This window comes from Crocuta crocuta, unplaced genomic scaffold (genome assembly GCF_008692635.1).
Source record: "Crocuta crocuta isolate KB4526 unplaced genomic scaffold, BGI_CrCroc_1.0 scaffold142, whole genome shotgun sequence".
Lineage (NCBI taxonomy): Eukaryota > Metazoa > Chordata > Mammalia > Carnivora > Hyaenidae > Crocuta > Crocuta crocuta.
The window spans coordinates 1,857,396-1,878,222 of record NW_027528892.1 but is presented as its reverse complement, the minus strand read 5'-3'; the positions used below and the strand labels follow the sequence as shown (position 1 = coordinate 1,878,222).

Genomic DNA, 20,827 nt, shown 5'->3' with positions numbered 1-20,827 from the left:
AGATCAGCAGTCTGCTCTTCTCAGAGGGATGGTGGTAGACCAGTTCTTCACTACAGTAAGCAATACGCTTGGCTTTGTATTTATATTTAGATACTGATAGTCACACCTTCTTTGACTTTCATATTGTGCTTTAATATTTTATTTTTTAAACTCCAGAAGTGCATCACTAACATTTGGGGGCCTCTTTTCCTACTCTTCTAGGTCACATCTCCACTGCTCAAGACCACATGGAACTTATTCCCTAAATGCTCTTAGTGTTTATTTTATTTTCTCTATATTCTCTGAGTAGGACAGACATTTCATAGATACTGAAATCCTAGGACTTGAAGGTCACACCCTATGTCAGAGGCAAATCCATAGCCAAGACATATTGGACACACAAGAATCGCTACCAATGAGGGCTTTGTGAAAATCAGAAATCATATTCCATCTGTGAGAGGGGAGTCCTGGGCATAGCTTGTCCAAGAAGACCGCTTTCAATGTTCCTCCATCAGAATGCATGTGGGTGGGGAGGGTTTTCACGTCTTCAGTTTTTCCACCAGTACCGGTCATCATCATCAAAAGAATACCAACCGTCCCCAATTACAATGTGTGGCTTGAGTAGCTGCGCCTCCTTCAGCAGCTTCCTTATTTGAGGGGGATATTGCCATTCCCACAGCCTGGGGAGGCAGAAGGAGGACATGTTACTCTGGGAATTTGCTTTTTTGAAGTTTATTTTCAGACAGACAGAGACAGCATGAATGGGGGAAGGGTTGAGAGAGATGGGGAGAATCCCAAGAACCCACAGCTGGCAACGCAGACCCTGACATGGGGCTTGAACTCACAAACCATGAGTTCATGACCCGAGGTGAAACCAAGAGTCAGTCACTTAACTGACTGAGACACTCAGGCACTCCAGGGAATTTGTTTCTGACCCTTCTCCTTTCTTTAAAGTTCCTGGAAACCCTACCAATGATTTGAAATCTATTTTTGTACTCTTGAGGAGAAGCAGAAGGTTCCCCATAGAACAAGAGGAAATCCATACATGGAAAGGCACTCTTCAAAGCGTTGGATGCTACACTGAGCTTTTTTTTTTAATTTAAAAAAATTTTTAATGTTTTATTTATTTTTGAGAGAGATAGAGACAGCATGAGCAGGGGAGGGTCAGAAAGAGAGGGAGACACAGAATCTGAAGACAGGCTCCAGGCTCTGAGCTAGCTGTCAGCACAGAACCCCATGCGGGGCTCAAACTCACGAACTGCGTGATCATGACCTGAGCTGAAGTCGAACGCTCAACCGACTGAGCCACCCAGGTGCCCCAACACTGAGCTTTTAGAAGGATCTGCCCTTCACCATGATCCTGAGTCAGGCATGATTATTCATCCATCCACAAACTCCTTGAGAACCTATTTTGTGTTAGGTCCTATTATAGGGTTTGGAGGCATTAGTAATGAACAAAGTCCCTACCCTTGTGAAGCTTATAAATTCTAGGACAGGAGAGAGAGATAGGTGTTCAAATAGATACAAAGCATCTTCCCCATTTTGCAGATAGGGAAATAGGTTTTTGAAAGGTCCATTAGTAAAATCTAGGTCTGGCTCTTCTATGCTAAGCCCCAGGGTCACAAGCTGTGCTTGTCCAAGGCTACACTACTTTTTTTTTAAGTTTGTTTTTACCTTCTAGAATTTATTTTTTAAAATTTACATACAAGTTAGTTAGCACATGGTTCAACAATGATTACAAGAGTAGATTCCTTAATGCCCTTTACCCATTTAGCCCGTCCCCCCTCCTACAACCCCTCCAGCAAACCTCTGTTCTCTATACATAAGAGTCTCTTGTGTTTTGTTCCCCTCCCTGTTTTCGTATTATTTTTGCTTCCCTTCCATTATGTTCATCTGTTTTGTATCTTAAAGTCCTCATATGAGTGAAGTCATATGGTATTTGTCTTTCTCTAATTTCTCTTAGCATAATATCCTCTAGTTCCATTCACAATCTGCAAATGACAAGATTTCATTCTTTTTGATTGCCGAGTAATGCTCCATTGTATATAAATATATACCACATCTTCTTTATCTATTCATCCATTGATGGACATTTGGGCTCTTTTCATACTTTGGCTATTGTTCATAGTGTTGCTATAAACATTGGGGTGCATGTGTCCCTTCGAAACAGCATACCTCTATCCCCTGGATAAATGCCTAGTAGTGCAATTGCTCATAGGGTAGTTCTATTTTTAATTTTTTGAGGAACCTCAATACTGTTTTCCAGAGTGACTTCACCACTTTGCATTCCCACCAGCAGTGCAAAAGAGATCCTCCTTCTCTGCATCCTCACCATCATCTGTTGTTGCCTGCGTTATTAATGTTGGCCATTCTGACAGGTGTGAGGTGGTATCTCATTGTGGTTTTGATTTGTATTTCGCTGATGATGAATGATGTTGAGCATTTTTTCATGTGTCGGTTGGCCATCTGGATGTCTTCTTTGGGGCAGTGTCTATTCATGTCTTTTGCCCATTTCTTCACTGGATTATTTGTTTTCTTGGGTGTTGAGTTTGGGAAGTTCTGTATAGATTTTGGATACTAGTCATTTGTCTGATATGTTGTTTGCAAATATCTTCTCCCATTCTGTCAGTGGCCTTTTAGTTTTGCTGATTGTTTCCTTTGCTGTGCAGAAGCTTCTTATTTTGATGAGGTCCCAGTAGTTCATTTTTGCTTTGGTTTCCCTTCCCTTCGGAGGCATGTTGAGTAAGGAATTGCTGAGGCCAAGGTCAAAGAGATTTTTGCCTGCTTTCTCCTCTAGGATTTTGGTGGCTTCCTGTCTTATGTTTAGGTCTTTCATCCATTTTGAGTTTATGTCTGTGTATGGCGTAAGAAAGTGGTCCAGGTTCATTTTTATGCATGTTGCTGTCCACTTTTCCCAGCACCATTTGCTTAAGAAACTGTCTTTATTCCATTGGATATTCTTTCCTGCTTTGCCAAAGATGAGTGGGCCATACATTTGTGGGTCCATTTCTGGGTTCTATATTCTGTTCCATTGATCTGAGTGCCTATTTTTGTGCCAGTACCATACTGTCTTGATGATTACACCTTTGTAATACAGCTTGAAGTCCGGGATTGTGATGCCTCCAGCTTTGGTTTTGTCAAGATTGCTTTGGTTATTTGGGGTCTTTTCTGGTTCCATACACATTTTGGGATTGTTTGTTCTAGCTCTGTGAAGAATGCTGGTGTTATTTTGATAGGGGTTGCATTGACTATGCAGAGTGCTTTGGGTAGTATTGACATTTTAAAAAATATTTGTCCTTCCCATCCAGGAGCATGCAATATTTTTCCTTTGTGTGTGTGTGTGTGTGTGTGTGTGTGTGTGTGTGTGTGTGTGTGTCTTCTTGAATTTCTTTCATCAGCTTTCTATAGTTTTCAGTGTATAGATTTTTCACCTCTTTGGTTAGATTTATTTCTAGGTGTTTTATGGTTTTTGGTGCAATTGTAAATGGGACCGATTCCTTGACTTCTCTTTCTGTTGCTTCATTATTGGTGTATAAAAATGCAACCTATTTCTGTGCATTGATTTTAGATCCTGCGACTTTGCTGAATTCATGGATCAGTTTTAGCAGTTTTTTGCTGGAATCTTTTGAGCTTTCCTTATAGAATAACAATGTCATCTGCAAAGAGTGAAAGTTTGACCTCCTCCTGGCCAATTCGGATGTCTTTTATTTCTTTGTGTTGTCTGACTGTTGAGGCTGAGGCTGAGATTTCCAATACTATGTTGAGTAACAGTGGGGAGAGTGGACATTCCTGTCTTTTTCCTGACCTGAGGGGGAAACTTCTGTTTTTCCCCATTGAGGATGATATTAGCAGTGTGTCTTTCATATATGGCTTTTGTGATCTTGAGGTATGATCCTTCTATCCCTACTTTCTTGAGGGTTTTTTTTTTTTTATCAAGAAAGGATGCTGTATTTTGTCAGATGCTTTCTCTGCATCATTGAGAGGATCATGTGGTTCTTCTCCTTTCTTTTATTGATGCAATGAATCACACTGATTGTTTTGCAGATATTGAACCAGCCCTGGTTCAAATCCCACTTGGTCATGGTGAATAATTCTTTTAATGTATTGTTGGATCCAGTTGGCTAGAGTCTTGTTGAGGATTTTTGCGTCCTTGTTCATCAGAGAAATTGGTCTGTAGTTCTCCTTTTTAGTGAGGTCTTTGCTGGTTTTGGAATCAAGGTAATTCTGGCTTCATAAAGAGTTTGGAAGTTTTCCTTCCATTTCTATTTTTTGGAGCAGCTTCAAGAAAATAGGTGTTAACTCTTCCTTAAAAGTTTGGTAGAATTCCCCTGGAAAGGCACCTGGCCCTGGACTCTTGTTTTTTGGGAGTTTTTTTTTTTTTTATTACTAATTCCATTTCCTTACTGGTTATGGGTTTTTTCAAATTTTCTATTTCTTCCTGTTTCAGTTTTGGTAGTTTATATGTTTCTAGGAATTTGTCCATTTCTTCCAGATTGCCCATTTTATTGGCATATAATTTCTAATATTCTCTTGTTATTGTTTGTATTTCTGCTGTGTTGGTTGTGATCGCTCCTCTTTCATTCTTGATTTTATTTATTTCAGTCTTTTTTTTTTTTTTTTGGTGAGTCTGACAAGGCGGTTATCAATTTTGTTAATTCTTTCAAAAAACCAGCTTCTGGTTTTCATTGCTCTGTTTTGTTTTGTTTGTTTTAGATTTTGGTTTTGATAGCATTGATTTCTGCTCTAGTCTTTATTATTTCTTGTCTTCTGCTGGTTTGAGGTTTTATTTGCTGTTCTTTTTTCCAGCTCTTTAAGGTGCTGGTTAGGTTGTGTATATGAGACCTTTCTTCCTTCTTTAGGAATGCCTGGATTGCTATATACTTCTCTTATGACCGCTTTTGTTGTGTCCCAGAGTTTTTGGGCTGTGGTGTTGTCATTTTCATTGGCTTCTGTATACTTTTCAATTTCCTCCTTAACTTCTTGGTTAGCCCATTTGTTCTTTAGTAAGATGTGTTTTTTTTTTTTTTAATTTATTTCTAGGAGAGAGAGAGCATGAGCAGGGGAGGGTCAGAGAGAGAGGGAGTCACAGACCGAAACAGGCTCCAGGCTCTGAGCTGGCAGTCAGCACAGAGCCCGACGCAGGGCTCGAACCCACGAACCGCGAGATCACGACCTAAGCGAAAGTCGGACGCCCAACCGACTAAGCCACCCAGGCGCCCCAAGTAAGATGTTCTTTAATCTCCAAGTATTCGTGGTCTTTCCACAGTTTTCTTGTGGTTGATTTCGAGTTCCATAGCATTGTGATATGAAATTATGCACAGTATGATATCGATCTTTTTGTACCTGTTGAGGGCTGATTTGTGTCCCAGTATGTGGTCTATTCTGGAGAACGTTCCATGTGCACTGGAGAAGAACGTGTATTCTGTTGCTTTAGAATGAAATGTTCTGAATATATATGTTAAGTCCATCTGGTCCAATGTGTCATTCAAAGCCATTGTTTCCTGGTTGATTTTCTGTTTAGGTGATCTGTCCATTGCTGTAAGTGGGGTGTTGAAGTCCCCTACTATTATGGTATTATCATCACTGAGTTTATGTTTGTGATTAATTGATTTATATATTTGGGTTCTCCCACATTTGGAGCATAAATGTTTACATTTGTTATGTCTTCTTGGTGGATAGATCCCTTGATTATCATATAATGCCTTTCTTCATCTCTCGTTACCATCTTTATTTTAAAGTCTAGATTGTCTGATATAAGTATGACTACTCTGGCTTTCTTTTGGTGGCCATTAGCATGATAGATGGTTTTCCATCCCCTTACTTTCAATCTGGAGGTGTCTTTACGTCTAGAGTGGGTCTCTTGTAAACAGCATATAGATGGATCTTGTTTTCTTATCCATTCTGTTAACCCTCTATCTTTTGACTGGAGCATTTAGTCCACTGACTTTAAGAGTGAGTACTAAAAGATATGAATTTATTGCCATTATGTTGCCTATAGAGTTGGAGTTTCTGGTGGTGTTCTATGGTCATTTCTAGTCTTTGTTGCTTTTGGTCCCCTCCCCCCCATCATTTCTCCCCTTAGAGAGTGCCCCTTAAAATTTCTTGTGAGGCTGGTTTAGTGGTCATGAACTCCTTGAATTCTTGTTCATCTGGGAAATTTTTTCTCTCTCCTTCTATTTTGAATGACAGCTTTGCTGGATAAAGAATTCTTGGCTGCATATTTTTCTGATTCAGCACATTGAATACATTCTGCCACTCCTTTCTGGCCTGCCAAGTTTCTGTGGATAGGTCTGTTGTGAAACTGGTCTGTCTTCCCTTGTGGGTTAATGACTTTTTCTTCCTTGTCTTTCTTTCTTCATGATTCTTTCCTTGCCTGAGTATTTTGTGAATTTGACTATGATATGCCTTGTTGGTGGCTGGTTTTTGTTGAATCTTGTAGGAGTCCTCTGTGTGTCTTGGATTTTGATGTCTGTGTCTTTCCCCAGGTTAGGAAAATTTTCTGCTATGATTTGCTCACATGACCCTTCTATCTCTTTCTCTCTCTCTTCATCTTCTGAGACCCCTATGATTCTGATGTTGGTCCTTTTTAATGAGTCACTGATACCGTAAATTCTTAAATCATGCTCTTTTGCCTTAGTCTCCCTCTTTTTTTTCTGCTTCATTGTTCTCCATAAGTTCATCCCCTCTCTTTGCGATTCTCTGCTCTGCCTCATCCATCCTTGCCGCTGTGGCATCTATTTGAGATTGCAGCTCAGTTAAAGCATTTTTTATTTCATCCTGACTAGCTTTTATCTCCGCAGAAAGGGATTCTAATCTGTTTTCAACCTCAGCTAGTATTCTTATCATCATGATTCTAAATTCTGGCTCAGATATTTGCTTGTATCTGTGTTAAGTCCCTCGCTGCCATTTCTGTTCTTTATTTTGGGATGAATTCCTTCATTTCATTATTTTGAAGGAAGAGAAGGAATTAATAAGGTAAAAAAATTAAAATTAAAAAATTAAAAAATCACCAAAAAAATCAAATAAAGGATGCTAGATCGTAGGTGTGTTCTGGTCTCATGGTTGAACAGAGCTTGATAGATTAGAGAAAAAAGGGAAAAATAAGAAAAAAAGGAAAATGAAAAAATGAATACAATGAAATAGAATAAAATGAAATGATGGAAGTAAAAAAGCGAATTTGAAAAATTTACAAAGAAGTAGAAAATATAGTAGAAAGAACTAAAGATAAACATTTTTTAGAAATGGAAAATAAAAGTAAATTTGTTCTGTTTTCAAGAATAAGAAAAGAATATTGAATGGATGGACCAGTGAACAGACTGAAGTACGGTTTAAATGACATCGTTCCCCCTAGAAGTCAAACTATGTCACTTTACAGTCTGTAAACTAAGCAGGCGGAGACTTGTTCCTGAAGAGCGAGGCTGGCCCTGGTGGGCGGGGCTTAGTGTCGCGGCGCCGCCCTCCACTAGATGGCGCTGCGTAGCTGACNTCGCGCGGCGCCCCCCTCCCCCTACCCGCCTCGTTCCGGCCCAGCGGGAGTGGTGCTCCCGGTCCACGGGGGCCCTGCCTGTGGGGAGTCCTCCCAGCAGGGGCCCCTCCCCGGGTGGCCCGAGGACCCCGAGGACCTCGCGCTCGGCTCCTGGGGACCCGCCTTTGCCGCCGGCACAGCGCCAGGTACGCGGCTGTGGAGGTTCGGACTCTGCCTTCGCCCTGATTACAGTCTTGACGGAGCTTAAACCCTCCCCGTTCTCCTTTTGAGTCCAGTCCCTTGCGTACTCCCTTCTCTCCAGCTGCTTTTGTGTGTGTGTGTGTGTGTGTGTGTGTGTGTGTGTGTGTGTGTGTGTGTGCGCGCGCGCTTGCTTTCCGTACTCTCCCCATGTCTCCGTCCCGTCCCCACAAGCAAAAGCAGCTCCCTGCCCTCCGCGCCTTCTCCCCCTGTTCACCTCTCAGTGTTCAAGTTGTGTAGATTGTTGTGTTAATTGTCTCCTCAGTTTTCTAGCTGTGCAGGGTGGTTTAGTGTTGATCTGGCTGTATTTCAGGGATGAAAAGTGCAAAAAAAAAAACCAAAAAAAAAAAACACCTTCCATGCTGTTCTGCCATCTTGGTCCCTTGAAGGCTACGCTGCTTCTTGAGTGACCAATACAAATATGCTGTCTTTTGACCCAATCTTCTGCCTTTTCTGCTCATTTGCTGAAGAGATCACTGTAACAGTTCTCCTTGGCCACATGAACATCTCCAAATACACTAAGTCATGCCTCCCAGTCCATCTTCCCCCTCAGATCCCACACGGCAACCACCCTTGCGTCCTTCCTGGTTACAGTGTATGCCGACGCCCGACCCCTGCATAACCCCCTCCGCTGTAGGCCGGGCCCTAAGGACAAGACACGCTCTCAGTCGGGCAGTTTCCTATTGATATAAATACAGGACACCCAACCTGTACAGTTGTCCATCTTCACTGTTTTTCAGTGTGCAGTTAAGTGGCGTTAGGTACGCTCACACTTGTGCAGCCATCCCCACATCTGTCCTCATAACTTTTCATCTTCCCCAACTGAAGCCTTGTGCCCATGAAACGCCAACTTCCCATCCATCTCCGCCAGCCTCTGGCAGCAGCACCTACTTTGTCTCTATGGATTTGACTCCTCTAGGGACCTCACTTAAGTAGAATCATGCAGGATTTGTCTTTTTTGCATCTGACTTATTTCACTTAGCAAAGTGTCCTTAAGGTTCATCCATGTTGTAATGTGTGTCGGAATTTCCTTTCGTTTTAGTGCTGAATGATACTCCATTGTGTGGAAGTACCACAGTCCATTTACTCATTCACCTGTCAACGAATGCCTGGGTTGCTTCTACCTTTTGACTGTTGTGAATAATGCTGCTATCAACATGAGTGTACAAGTAATTCTTCCACATCCTGGTTTCAGTTCTTTTGTATATGTACCCAGAAGTAGGATTGTTGGATCATATACCAATTCTATATTTAGTTTTTTAGGGACAAACATCTTATTTGTATGATGTCCCTCCACTCTTCCTAAGCCCATCCAAAAGCAAGCCCTGTGAAATCAGGCACCTTGCCTCTATGCCTGTGTCCCTGTATCTCCAGCACAGTGCCTGAAACACGGTGGGCACGTAGTGGTCTAATAACAATGTGGTTGCTGAGCCACAATCTCAACTTCTGGGATAAAGTGTTTCTACACCAACCAGCATGCCTGTAGTACAAGGAGGTTTTTACCTCAGGAGACAATGCCAGGGACTTACCCAATTATTTGTAGGTTAGATGTGGGTTGTGCAAAGGCTGGACATAGCTTCATCATTCCTGTGGCGCTGAAATTGTTCCGCATCAGGTTTAGGCTGGTCAGGCGTTGGCTGCAGAGGAGAGCCGAGGCCAGTGCCTCACAGCAGTCTGAAGTCAGTCCACATGCCTCCAACCTGTAGAGTCGACATGCCAAGAAATGCCTCCAAGATCAGTGACTAGTCCTTCAGCCCATCTGACTATCAAGTCACTGTGTAAGCCTGAGTGGTGGGCTCTACCCACAGAAGTTTCTGCTTCACAGAAACTCTGGGGAAAAACCCAAACATTTGCTTAGTTTTTTATTTTAGAGAGAGAGAGCATGGGGAAGGGGCAGAGAGAGAGAGAGAGAGAAAATCTCACGCAGGCTCCATGCTTAGTGTGGAGCCCAAAGTGGGGCTCAATCCCACCACCCTGGGATCATGACCTGAGCCAAAATCAAGAGTCAGATGCTCAACTGACTGAGCCACTCAGGGTTCCCACCCTGCCCCAGTGTTTGCATTTCCAGTGAGTTCCCAGACACTGATGTGGTCACTGCTGCTGGTTCTCATGGTAAGAGCCACTGGATGACTTAACTGCAGTTGTGGAAAGAATGAAAGATAAAGGTTGAGAGCACCTGTAACCAGGGAACAAAACAAGGCACATGGAGAAAGACTTGCTGAGAAATCGACATTTCATGTGAAACTTAAGAGACAAGAAGTAAGCCCGGTGAATAAGGCCAGGAAGCAGCAGCTGGAGCTTAGGATGTTATATGGCTCTTGTGGAAGGAAGGGGTGGGGCATGTCTGAGATATGGAAAGTCAACCAGATGGCCAGAGGGGAGCCAGAAGCAGTGGTGTGAGAGGAGGCTGGAAATTTTAGGTCATATTAAGGGTTTAGGATTTTGTCCTAAGAGCAATGGAGAGGCAAATAACATTGTTAGATGTAGATATGGTATGGTAACCGTGTTCTCACATGTTGGAGATGAGTTTTGAGGTATTTATAACTCAAACCCTATAACTCGCTAGAGCAAAATACTGATGATTGTTTAAACTGGGTGGTAAGCCTACAGGTTTTCAATGTCTCAGTCATTTTAGGTTTTGTATATTTGGGAATTTCTTGTGATAGAGTAAAAAGTCTGTGGCATGGAGCTCAAATAGTTTTAGCTGCCTAGAGTTAGATGGTGAGGTGGGATTGAATAAGGCTTATTATTGGTTTTGCCTCTAAAATAATATCTAAGCATTTATGAAAACAGAAAATCTCTACTAGGGAGGCTGTGGAAAGAGACAAGGGCAGGTAATTCAGTGATAGTATAAGGCATTTCATAGCTGATTATGGGATTCCCAATGTGAGTGAAGTTAACCTCTGATAGAGGTAGGGATTCCTCCTTTACTGTTGCAGAAAGAAGGGAATATGGGTACAAATATTAGCTGGTTTCATGGTGGAAAGTCTTTGGGTTCCCTATGAAAGGGATTTATGCTGATTTGAAGGGGGTGATGTCATTTCTTAAGCACCAGGAAGAACAAAGCAGATTCAAATGGAATCAAAGTCAGAACACCGTCTTTGTTCAAGCAACTTCACACTCAGGTCCCCGTTTCTCTTCACCCAGCCCTCAACCTGGTGACCCCAGGAGCTCACCCAAGCCTCCTCAGAGAAGCCTTCCTGTGCTTCAGTCCCTCGCACAGTGCTATGACACCATGATCACCCAGGGCATTGGCGGCAAGATCCAGGCTCTTCAGGTGTTTGCTCCTTGAGATCACATGGGACAGATTCTTGCAGCAGGCAGCAGTGAGGTGACACTTAACCAATCTGCAAGAGGAGAAGAGCCCGTGTCATTTGAGGAGAGAGTGCTTCAAGGAGATGATGCCCAGAAACAAAGGTGGGACATTTCTTTTACTCCTTCCTAACTGGTAGCCTTTTTGTTCATTCCTTAGAATGGCATAGAATGTGCAACTTCCAGTGGCTCATGTGAGGAGGGATGATGGGGTCAGGTGGGGAAAGTATGTGATGTGGCTGGAGGTATCTTTGGAAAAAAGATGAGCACATCAGAGCTTGCTTCCCACCTGGAGATGGGATAAGGATTCTCCCTGGTGGACAGGAAGAAAGACAGGGAAAGAAACCCACAAGAGAGAAGTTGGTAGAGTCCCTGATGAAAGACAGAGCCCTGAGTGGGTGAGAAAAGATGACAGAGGACAGAAGGTACTGAAATGCGAGATGGGCTTGGGGTTTGAAAGGAGAGGGGTCTCTGCTTCTGTTCCCAGTATGAACGGTGAAGGAGGGAGTAGATACGCCCCTGCAGCAAAGACCGGATGACTCATCTGAGTAGAAATCATGGGAACATCTTCACTGTTTCCTGTCTTCATCTTAAAGTGAATGATCCCATCAGGGATGAGAGAGTCCATCTTCATGAGGCATTCACACCAAGAATGAGCAAGAACGCGGTTGTTAGGACTCACACCTGCCCATCATGTGGGAATCCAGGTCTTGGATCCCAGCATGGATAAATGATGAGGTGAGGACCATATAATCCCCCAGCACTTAAATGTAATCCCAAAGAAATGGCATCTCCAATTGACTAAGCTTTAGTTTCTACTCCATGCAAAAGTAGGGCTTTCATGACAACAAACATTTATACTTGGAGGGGGCACTCTCATTTGTGGGCCATGATCTCTATCCAGTTCTTTTATTTATTATTGGGGAGGAAGAGGTCTTACAATGGTCTTACTTTTTGGTTCACTAATTCTACTTTTCTAATTGATGAGAAGATACTACCAAGTACGCAAATATTTACAAAGTAAATATGACGTATGTCCGACGGACATATGCTCAGTGTCTGGCTTTAGGGGATTTTAAAAGTTATCATGCATCATTAAATGGAATAGTTACTATTATGGTCTGTAGATCCTTGGGGGACAGAATGGGAGACCAAAGGCAAGATTTTGGCTCCTTGGGAGTTCTGGTTTCCCCCGGGAATGACTGGTAGGGGTGCTACAGGAGACTTCACATGTAAAATACATACAGCCCTGTGCCCACCACATGGCAAGAAAGCCTCCAGTGGTAACTGCTGGAATCCTTTCTTTGTAACACTAAAGGCCATTTAGGCATTTGGAGGAATTTGCCCAAGTAGTAACAGCGTTTACTTCTTGGTTGTGAGATTGGAGATTTATTTCCTCTCATTGACATTTTTTAACTTTCCTATAGTCTGTTTAAGGATGGGATACTCTTAAATAGAAGCATTCCAATAAAATATAAAGGAATGTGAGTCCCAGAGGGAAAAGGTCTTGAGAAATATAGACAGCCCCTCCATCTTCACCCTACAGACAGAATGAACAGAAGAGTAACTTAGGACAATAGGAGGTGCTCTGAGAAGTAGACAGGTTTTAGGAATCAAGGGTGACCCAAACGGCAAAAATCCTGTCTTAGGACTTCTGTTTGGACTCCTCTCTCTGTCCTTCCCACACTCACTGTAGTGTCCCCTGGAAAACATGAGCCTCAATTGACCCTAGAACTGGTTTTGGTACCAGTCTTCTGCTCCCACCTCTTAACTCTCTAGGCACCCCAGGCCCCAGTATGGTAGAGTTGACCCCCAGCAGCCTTTGAAACTTACTCCAGGTCCTGGAGGTGACAAGATGGCTCCATCATGACCTCACACAGAAGGTTCATCCCATCATCTTCCAAAGGATTCATGCTAAGGCTCAGGTGTGTCAGATGTCTGTTGCCCATAAGTGCAAATGCAAGAAAGCCACATCCAGCCACATCCAGGTTACATTCTTTTAGTCTGCAGGGCACACGCAAGGGAGAGAGGAAAGTCATACTCAGGGTGTGGTGTAACCTTGGCAGAGCAACTTCTGTTGGCCCCAGTTTCTTCCTGCTTTGGGAGGAGGATATATAAGGAGTTACTTAAGATTTTGGCTTGCTCTGGAAAATAGTATGGAGGTTCCTTGAAAAGTTAAAAATAGAACTACCTTACAACCTAGCAACTGTACCTCTAGGTATTTACTCAAACTTAACAAAAAGATAGATTCGAAGGGGCACATATACCCCAGTGTTTATAGCAGCTCTATCAACAATAGACAGACTACAGAAAGAGCTCAAATGTCCACTGACTGATGAATGGATAAATAAGATGTGGTATATTTATATAATGGAATATTACTCAGCCCTGAAAAGGATGAACTGTTGCCATTTGCAACAACGTGGATGTCTAGAGTGTATTATGCTAAGTGAAATAAGTCGGTCAAAGAAAGACAAATACCGTATGATCTCACTCATGTGTGAAATTTAGGAAACAAAACAGAGAAGCATATGGGAAGGGGGGAAAAGGGGAAATAAACCCTAAGAGACTTTAACAATACAGAAAAACAGAGTTGATGGAGGACTGTTGGGTGGGGAGATGGGCTAGATGGGTAATGGTGATTAAGGAGGGAACTTGAGATGAGCACTGAGTGTTGTGTGTAAGTGACGAATCACCAAGTTCTACTCCTGAAAATAATTTTACACTATATGTTAAGTGACTACAATTTAAGTAGAAATTTGAAGGAAAAAGAAAAAGAAGGATTCAGATTGGGTAATAGGATTATCAAGAAGTTCCTGGCTCGATGCCTGGCATAACACATGTGCCGAATGCCGTTCAAGATCCTCTGTTTTTAATTTTCCTTCACACTCAGTGTGTTAGTTTCCTATTGCTGCTCTAACAAATCAGCACAAACTTAGTGGCTTGAAACATACGTTTATGATCTTGCAGTTCTGGAGTTCAGAGTTTTACTGGAGCGAGAATCAAGGTGTCCACAGAGCTGTGCCTTCCAGAGGCTCCAGGGCATAACCTTTGTTCATTGCCTTTTGTAGCATCTACAGGCTGCTCATATTCTTAACTCCCAGTCTTCAGCCACCAATTGTATCCTCTGACCTCTGTTACCACATGTCTTCTCTCTTATAAAAATTCCTTTGACGACATTATAGCTACACAGAGAATCCTAGATAATTCCCCATCTTGAGATCCTTAACTCAGTCGCACCTGCAAAGTCCCTTTTGCCATGTGAGTTTACATATTTACATTGGCTAGGACACGGACATCTGGGGGGAGGGGCACTATTCTGTCTGCCAGGCTCAATATCCCCCATCACTTGTGAGAACTCACTGTAAGATAGACATGTACATCAAAGTCTTATTTTTTTTTTTTTAAATAGAATTTATGGCTAAAGGTACATCATCAGCCTAGATCAATTTTTTGCTTTTACAGAGTTATTGGTCAATGGGATGAAAGGGCAGAAGGTAGAGTGACCCCAGCGAGGCGAAGTGACAGTATGGAAGAAGTGTAACAAAAATCTTTCCATCTCTGGGGCGCCTGGGTGGCTTAGTCGGTTAAGCGTCCGACTTTCGCTTGGGTCATGATCTCGCGGTTCGTGGGTTCGAGCCCTGCGTCGGGCTCTGTGCTGACTGCCAGCTCAGAGCCTGGAGCCTGTTTCAGTCTGTGACTCCCTCTCTCTCTGGCCCTCCCCTGCTCATGCTGTCTCTCTGTCTCTCTCCTAGAAATAAATAAAACATTTTAAAAAAATACTTTAAAAAAAAAAAATCTTTCCATCTCACAACCAGACCAAAGATATAGCCAGAAGAGTAACCTGGCCACACGGGGCGGCAGTTTTTAAAGCAGTTACTGAGACATCGTCTTGTAACCCAGCTTGAGTACACAGCATCTCCTAACTGTGTGCGTGGCCCTCCCTGGAGCTGTGGAATGTTGCCTCTGTGACTCCCATCATCTGAAAATCTCGCTACCAGAACCTAAGCTCTGTAAACTTAGAGAACACATCTACCATTTCCGTGTCTCTAGCAACTAGGAGTGTTTGCCCACGGCAGGTGCTTCATGAATGTGGTCGATCCTCATTATTCACGGGTTCTGTGTTTGCAGCTGTGTCCCCTTGCTGAAATGTACGTGCCGCGCTGACAATCCACACGCATGGTGCTCACGGTCCTTCACGGACACGCATGCAGGTGCGAGCAGAGACAGATTTGAGCCGCCCAGGGCCCACGCCCCCAGCCGAGGCTGATCACAGCCTCAGATTCATCGTAAGCAAAGTATCCTTTTCATGGTCCACTGAGTGCCATGTTTTTCATGTTTTTGTGGCTTTTGTTGGTCATTTTGTTTAAAATGCAGTGCCAATGTCTACTGTTGAAGTGCAGCCCACTGTTCCACACACAGAAGGCTGTGCTGTAGGAGTGGGGAAAATGCTTCACATACGAGCTTCCTTCAGGCATGAGTGATGGAGCTGCTGGCCCTGAGCTCAATGCTAACGAGTCAACAATACATATTAAATAAGGGGTCTTTAAACAGAAACACACAGTGCAAGGGTAGGCACTGACTGGCTGAGGAAATGTGACCAGAGGCTCGCAGGACCTGACCACGTGTTCCCGTACGAGCAATGATTCGGTGTGTATGGTGACTTCACAGAATGTAACCGTGCTAACAATAAGGACACTCGCCTGTATGTGGATGAATGATGACTTCCCACTGAGAGAAAACAGAGGCAGAGATGGAATGTTCCACAGAAGGAGGAAATCGGGGTGGGGGTGCGACAGGCTGCAGCCCTCATCGGCTCCCTTCATCCTAACACTGCTCCCCACTGCTTTGAGTTGGGCGAGTGGTACATGCTGTTTGCAATGAAACAGTGCAGCCCTCCCAGGGGAGGCCGTGGGACTCACATCAGCCTCTGTAGCCCACAGTTGGGGGATTTCATGGCTCGACACAACAGATTCACGCCTTCACTCCCCAGGCTGTTGCTGGACAGGCACAGGTGGGTCAGACTCTGGTTGCCGGTGAGGCCTGAGGCCAGGTCCTGGCAGTCGGCAGCGGTGAGGCCGCAGTTCCCCAGTCTGCAAGGAGGGAGCCCCCCAGGAGGGAAATGTTGAGGTCTGTTCTTAACATTCCCCCCCCTCCATGTCACTTGTGCCTGATGTGTCCCCACAGCTGTACGGCGATGTCACACCGTATCTGCGTGTAACTTGTGAACTCAACGTCACCTAAATGGCGTGGGTGACTAGACCAGGCATCAGCCACAAGGGGCAACACCCGGGAGATGCCATCCTGCTCTCTGTCCAGTTGTTTTTGCTCCTCACATGTACTAAGGTGTGAGGTGTTGCTGAGATTAGTGACCTTCCCATTTAGAAGGGGACCTTCCCTTCCCATCGGTCTCTCAAAGCTTGATAAGCCATAGCACGTGCAATTAGGAGTTTCATAGTACTTCTGGCATGGGGTTGTGACAAAGTTAGAGGAGTTAACATAACACATCTAAGGTGCTCAGAGCAGTGCATAAAGCAAGTGCTAACTCCGTATTACTGATAGTGATTTATTTTGATGAGGAAATGCTGTGGGGGTTGGATTAGAAGGGGGTCAGGATATGTAAGCCTGAAATATGCCACTTTGGCCTAAGGAGGATCTTGAGCTGAGAGCAACTGGGAAAAAGCAGACACAGGAAGAGCTCTCTGCTCCCCCCCCCACCTGCCTAAAACAGGGCATGAATTTCCCTTGTGCATGTGTCCCTCCTCTTCGATACAAGAGAATGACTCTTGTCACCAAAGATGGACATGACACTGNTTCTCCCCCCCCCCCACCTGCCTAAAAACAGGGCATGAATTTCCCTTGTGCATGTTTCCCTCCTCTTTGATACAAGAGAATGACTCTTGTCACCAAAGATGGACATGACACTGAGGTGAGTCATCATATAAACTTTATCTACCATTAGGTCCCGCCATATACTCCATAGTCACCTACCCACAATATATCAGTCCCTAGAAGCCCCAAACCCCTTTTACCTAGTTCCCCCTCCACAATTTATCATACTTTGTTAAAATGCTATACAAGCTCAAGTATATCCACTCCTTTGGGTTCCTCACATCTTTTCTGTGAAGCCCCCATGCATATTAAAAAAAAAAAAAGTAGTACCAATGAAACTTGTTGGTACTCTCTCCCTGTCAACATCAATTTAATTTTCAGGCCTCAGATACAGCACCCAAGAGGATAGATGGAAAGTTTTTTCCCCTCCCCTACAGACTAAGGGAGAGAAGATATATTTGCTTCTCATGTGATTCTTCCCATGCACACACACCCCCCCCCCCCCCAACCCACCAGCACTCAGGACTTTAAAGTCATTTGTGCCATTTAGTTTTCAATTTTTGCTATGACTTTAGCAACCAAACTCCCCATGAAAGAGGGATGTTATTGCCACAGCATGCTTTGGGAGTGGTGGGGGAGACAACTTTGCCCAGACTGTAAGTCATCAAGGGGGAAACTTCTAAGTCATAGATTAGACCCTAGATGTCGAACTGGAGCTCATGTTTTGGCTTTGCCTTTTATTCCCTAGGTGACCTTAAACAAGAGATTTCCCTTCTTTTGGATTCTATTTTCCTTATCAGCAAATGGGATGAAACTAATTCCTCCCTGGCAGGGTGTTTGTGAATATGGCATCAATGAGAATAGAACATCTGGCATAGAGCCTGATGCTCAAAGACCCTGTCGATGGCGGCTCCAACCACAAGCCTAAGAGTCTCCAGGATTTTGGTGTTGCTGAAACTTTCAGGTGGATAACACAGCATTGCTAACTATAAGCTAAACGCTCTATTTGTCTTTAACCAACCTCTCCCCATTTCTCCCTAGCCAGCAGCCCCCAGCAGCCATTGTTACACTTGCTGGTTCTGGGAGCTTGGCTTCTCCCCTAAACTTTTGCATTAGTGGCGAAGACACAGATGTTATTTACTGGTTTACCGGGTCTTTTTAAAATACTCAACATCGGGGCACTTCCATGGGGTCACGACTACCGTTGTAACCCTTGGATTATGTGTCAGCTAATTTCCTTCCCCACAGCTTGGACCATCTCAGTTGAGAGGAAATGGCCCTGGTGAAAAGTAGTTCAACTCACATCAGCTTCTGCAGGGTGCACTGGGAGGCAATCAGGGCGTCGCAGAGGGGCTTTACACCCTGGCTTGTCACCTTATTTCCTGCCAGGCTGAGAGATTTTAGGCTGATGGACGTAACAAGGATTTGGGAGATCACCATGCAACAGGTAGGGGTGAGTCCACAGTGATCCAGCCTGCGGAGATAGGCAACATGAAGCACAGTCTCGGCTCTCCCCCCAGAGCAACCTGTCTCCCTGCATGCCAGACACTCTGGCCATTTTGCTGATTTTTGGACACTGTTTGCTCTAGGCTCAGGGTCTGAGCATTTGCTCTTTCTTCTGTTTGCAACATCCCTCCGTTTCCAACCCCACATCTTTATGTGGTCCAGTTTTTCCATTCAGGTCTCTTGAATGTCACCTCTTCCAAGTAAACCAGTCTCCCAGCCTTACTTACCTGTGCCTGCCTCACCCCACCCGGCTCCCATCTCTCCAGCACTGTTTTACACATAGCAATGATCGCCAGCCCATGTTTCATATATTTGCCCTTAAAAACAGTTGAAATAGATCTAACATATAATATTGTATAAGCTTAAGGTATAAACATGCTGATTTGAAATACTTCTAATTTTAATTTTTTAAATTTTTTTAAATTTATTTTTGAGAGAGAGAGAGCATGAGCAGGGAAGGGTCAGAGAGAGAGGGAGACACAGAATCCGAAGCAGGATCCAGGCTCTGAACTGTCAGCACAGAGCCCAACACAGGGCTCGAACCCATGAACTGTGAGATCATGACCTGAGCCGAAGTTGGACGCTTAACCAACTGAGCCACCTAGGTGTCCCTGATTTGAAAAATTTTTTTTTTTTTTTAATTTATTTTTAGGAGAGAGAGAGACAGCATGAGCAGGGGAGGGTCAGAGAGAGAGGGAGTCACAGACTGAAACAGGCTCCAGGCTCTGAGCTGGCAGTCAGCACAGAGCCCGACGCGGGGCTCGACCCCACGAACCGCGAGATCATGACCTAAGCGAAAGTCGGACGCTTAACCGACTAAGCCACCCAGGCGCCCCTGATTTGAAATATTTCTATACTGCAGTAGGATTGCCATTGTAGCATTAGTAAGCACCTCTATCAGGTCACATAATTATTTCTTTGTGGGGGGTGGGAATGATTAAGATCTAGTATCTTAGCAGGTTTGAGGTTTGTAATACAATCTTGTCTATAATGATTACACTGTGCGCTAGGTCTATAGGACCTATTTATGTACTAGTTACAACTTTGTGCCCTCACACAACATATTTCTATTTTCCCCTACTCCCCCAGTCCCTGATAACTCCTACTTTACTCTGTTTTTATGAGCTGAGCTTTTTTCAGATTCCACATGTAAGTGAGATCACAGAATATTGGTCTTTCCTGACTCAACTCTGCACAACGCCCTCAGGGTCCATCCATGTAGATGCAAATGGCAAGGACTTCCTTCTTTGTTAGGACTGGGTGCGTGTACTTGCTTATTGTTCATCTTCCTCTCTAGAACCACCAAGGCCACGAGGATAGGGGCCTGGCTTGGGATGGCAGCTCGCCAGTTACAGAGCCAATTAGCCTTCTGCAGTTGCTCTGTGTCAGTGAACAAAGCTCAAAACCGAGCTCGTGGTTCTTCTCAGCCGCACACGCATCCAGGAGTGGTGTCTTTCCAGCAAGTTAATGTGATGACACACACACCCAGGATTCACGAGACTGGGACCAGCCACCAAACTGGAAATGACCAAAACATCCTTGGATGGTTGAATGGTTACACTGTTTTATCCTGTGGTACTGAATACTAAGTACTCAGCCCTAAAAAGGAACCTGCTGTTGATACACAGACCAGCATGATGATAGATCAGAAAGCATTTGCTGACTGAAAAAATCCAGTCACAGGGCAGTGACGTACTGAATGGCTCCACTTGCACTGCTCAGAGGGCGGAATTGTAGAGATGGAAAACATCAGTTATTGCCAGGGATTATGGATGGCGTGGCTGGAAAAGGTAACGGGGTTCATGGTATTTCTGGACCTTGGGTACAGTGTGGTTTTACAGATCTGCACGTTTGACAAATTGACACGGAATGACATACACACACTGGTCAGTGTCAGCATCCCGGGGTTGACATTGTACTACTAGTTATGGAAGATACAACATTCAGAGAAATTGCCTAAAGGGTTCCGCTCATCTAATTAAAAAAATTTTTTTTAAAGTTTATTTATTTATTTTGAGAGAGACAGACACAGTACACAAGCAGGGTAGGGACAGAGAGAGAAGGAGAGAAAGAATCCCAAGCAGGCTCCGCACTGTCAGCACAGAGCCCGACTCGGAGTTTGACCTCACTAAGCAGGACAATGACTTGCGCTGAAGTTGAACACTCAGCCGACTGAGCCACCCACCTGCCCCAGATTTCGTTATCTTCATGAAACATTGAAAGTTAGCTTTTTGTTGTGGTGAAGTATGCCTCACAAAGTTTGTAAGAGTACAGTGTGTGGTGTTGAGTGCATATTTGCTGCTGTACAGCCATTTCCAACACCCACCTCCAGATTTTGCCGACTGCCTGATATTTAGCAACTTCCTGTGACCAAGGATTTAAAAATAAAAAGCAGCGGCATCTGGTTGCTCAGTTGGTTCATCGTCTGACTCCTGGCTTTGGTTTAGGTCATGATCTCATGTTTCATGAGACTGG

General features: G+C 44.0%; 1 protein-coding gene across 1 annotated transcript in view; it reads right to left on the bottom strand.

Moving 5' to 3' along the window:
* Window positions 1–526: 526 nt before the first annotated feature.
* Window positions 527–20,827, bottom strand: part of NLRP5 (NLR family pyrin domain containing 5) — a 36,204-nt gene continuing 15,903 nt past the window's right edge. The window contains exons 7-12 of the mRNA XM_077756910.1: window positions 18,150–18,320; window positions 15,937–16,107; window positions 12,848–13,018; window positions 10,879–11,049; window positions 9,232–9,402; window positions 527–659 (exon numbers count right to left, since the gene is read on the bottom strand). Of these exons, the coding sequence (XP_077613036.1) occupies window positions 527–659; window positions 9,232–9,402; window positions 10,879–11,049; window positions 12,848–13,018; window positions 15,937–16,107; window positions 18,150–18,320 (988 nt within the window). The remainder of the gene's footprint in view (window positions 660–9,231; window positions 9,403–10,878; window positions 11,050–12,847; window positions 13,019–15,936; window positions 16,108–18,149; window positions 18,321–20,827) is intronic.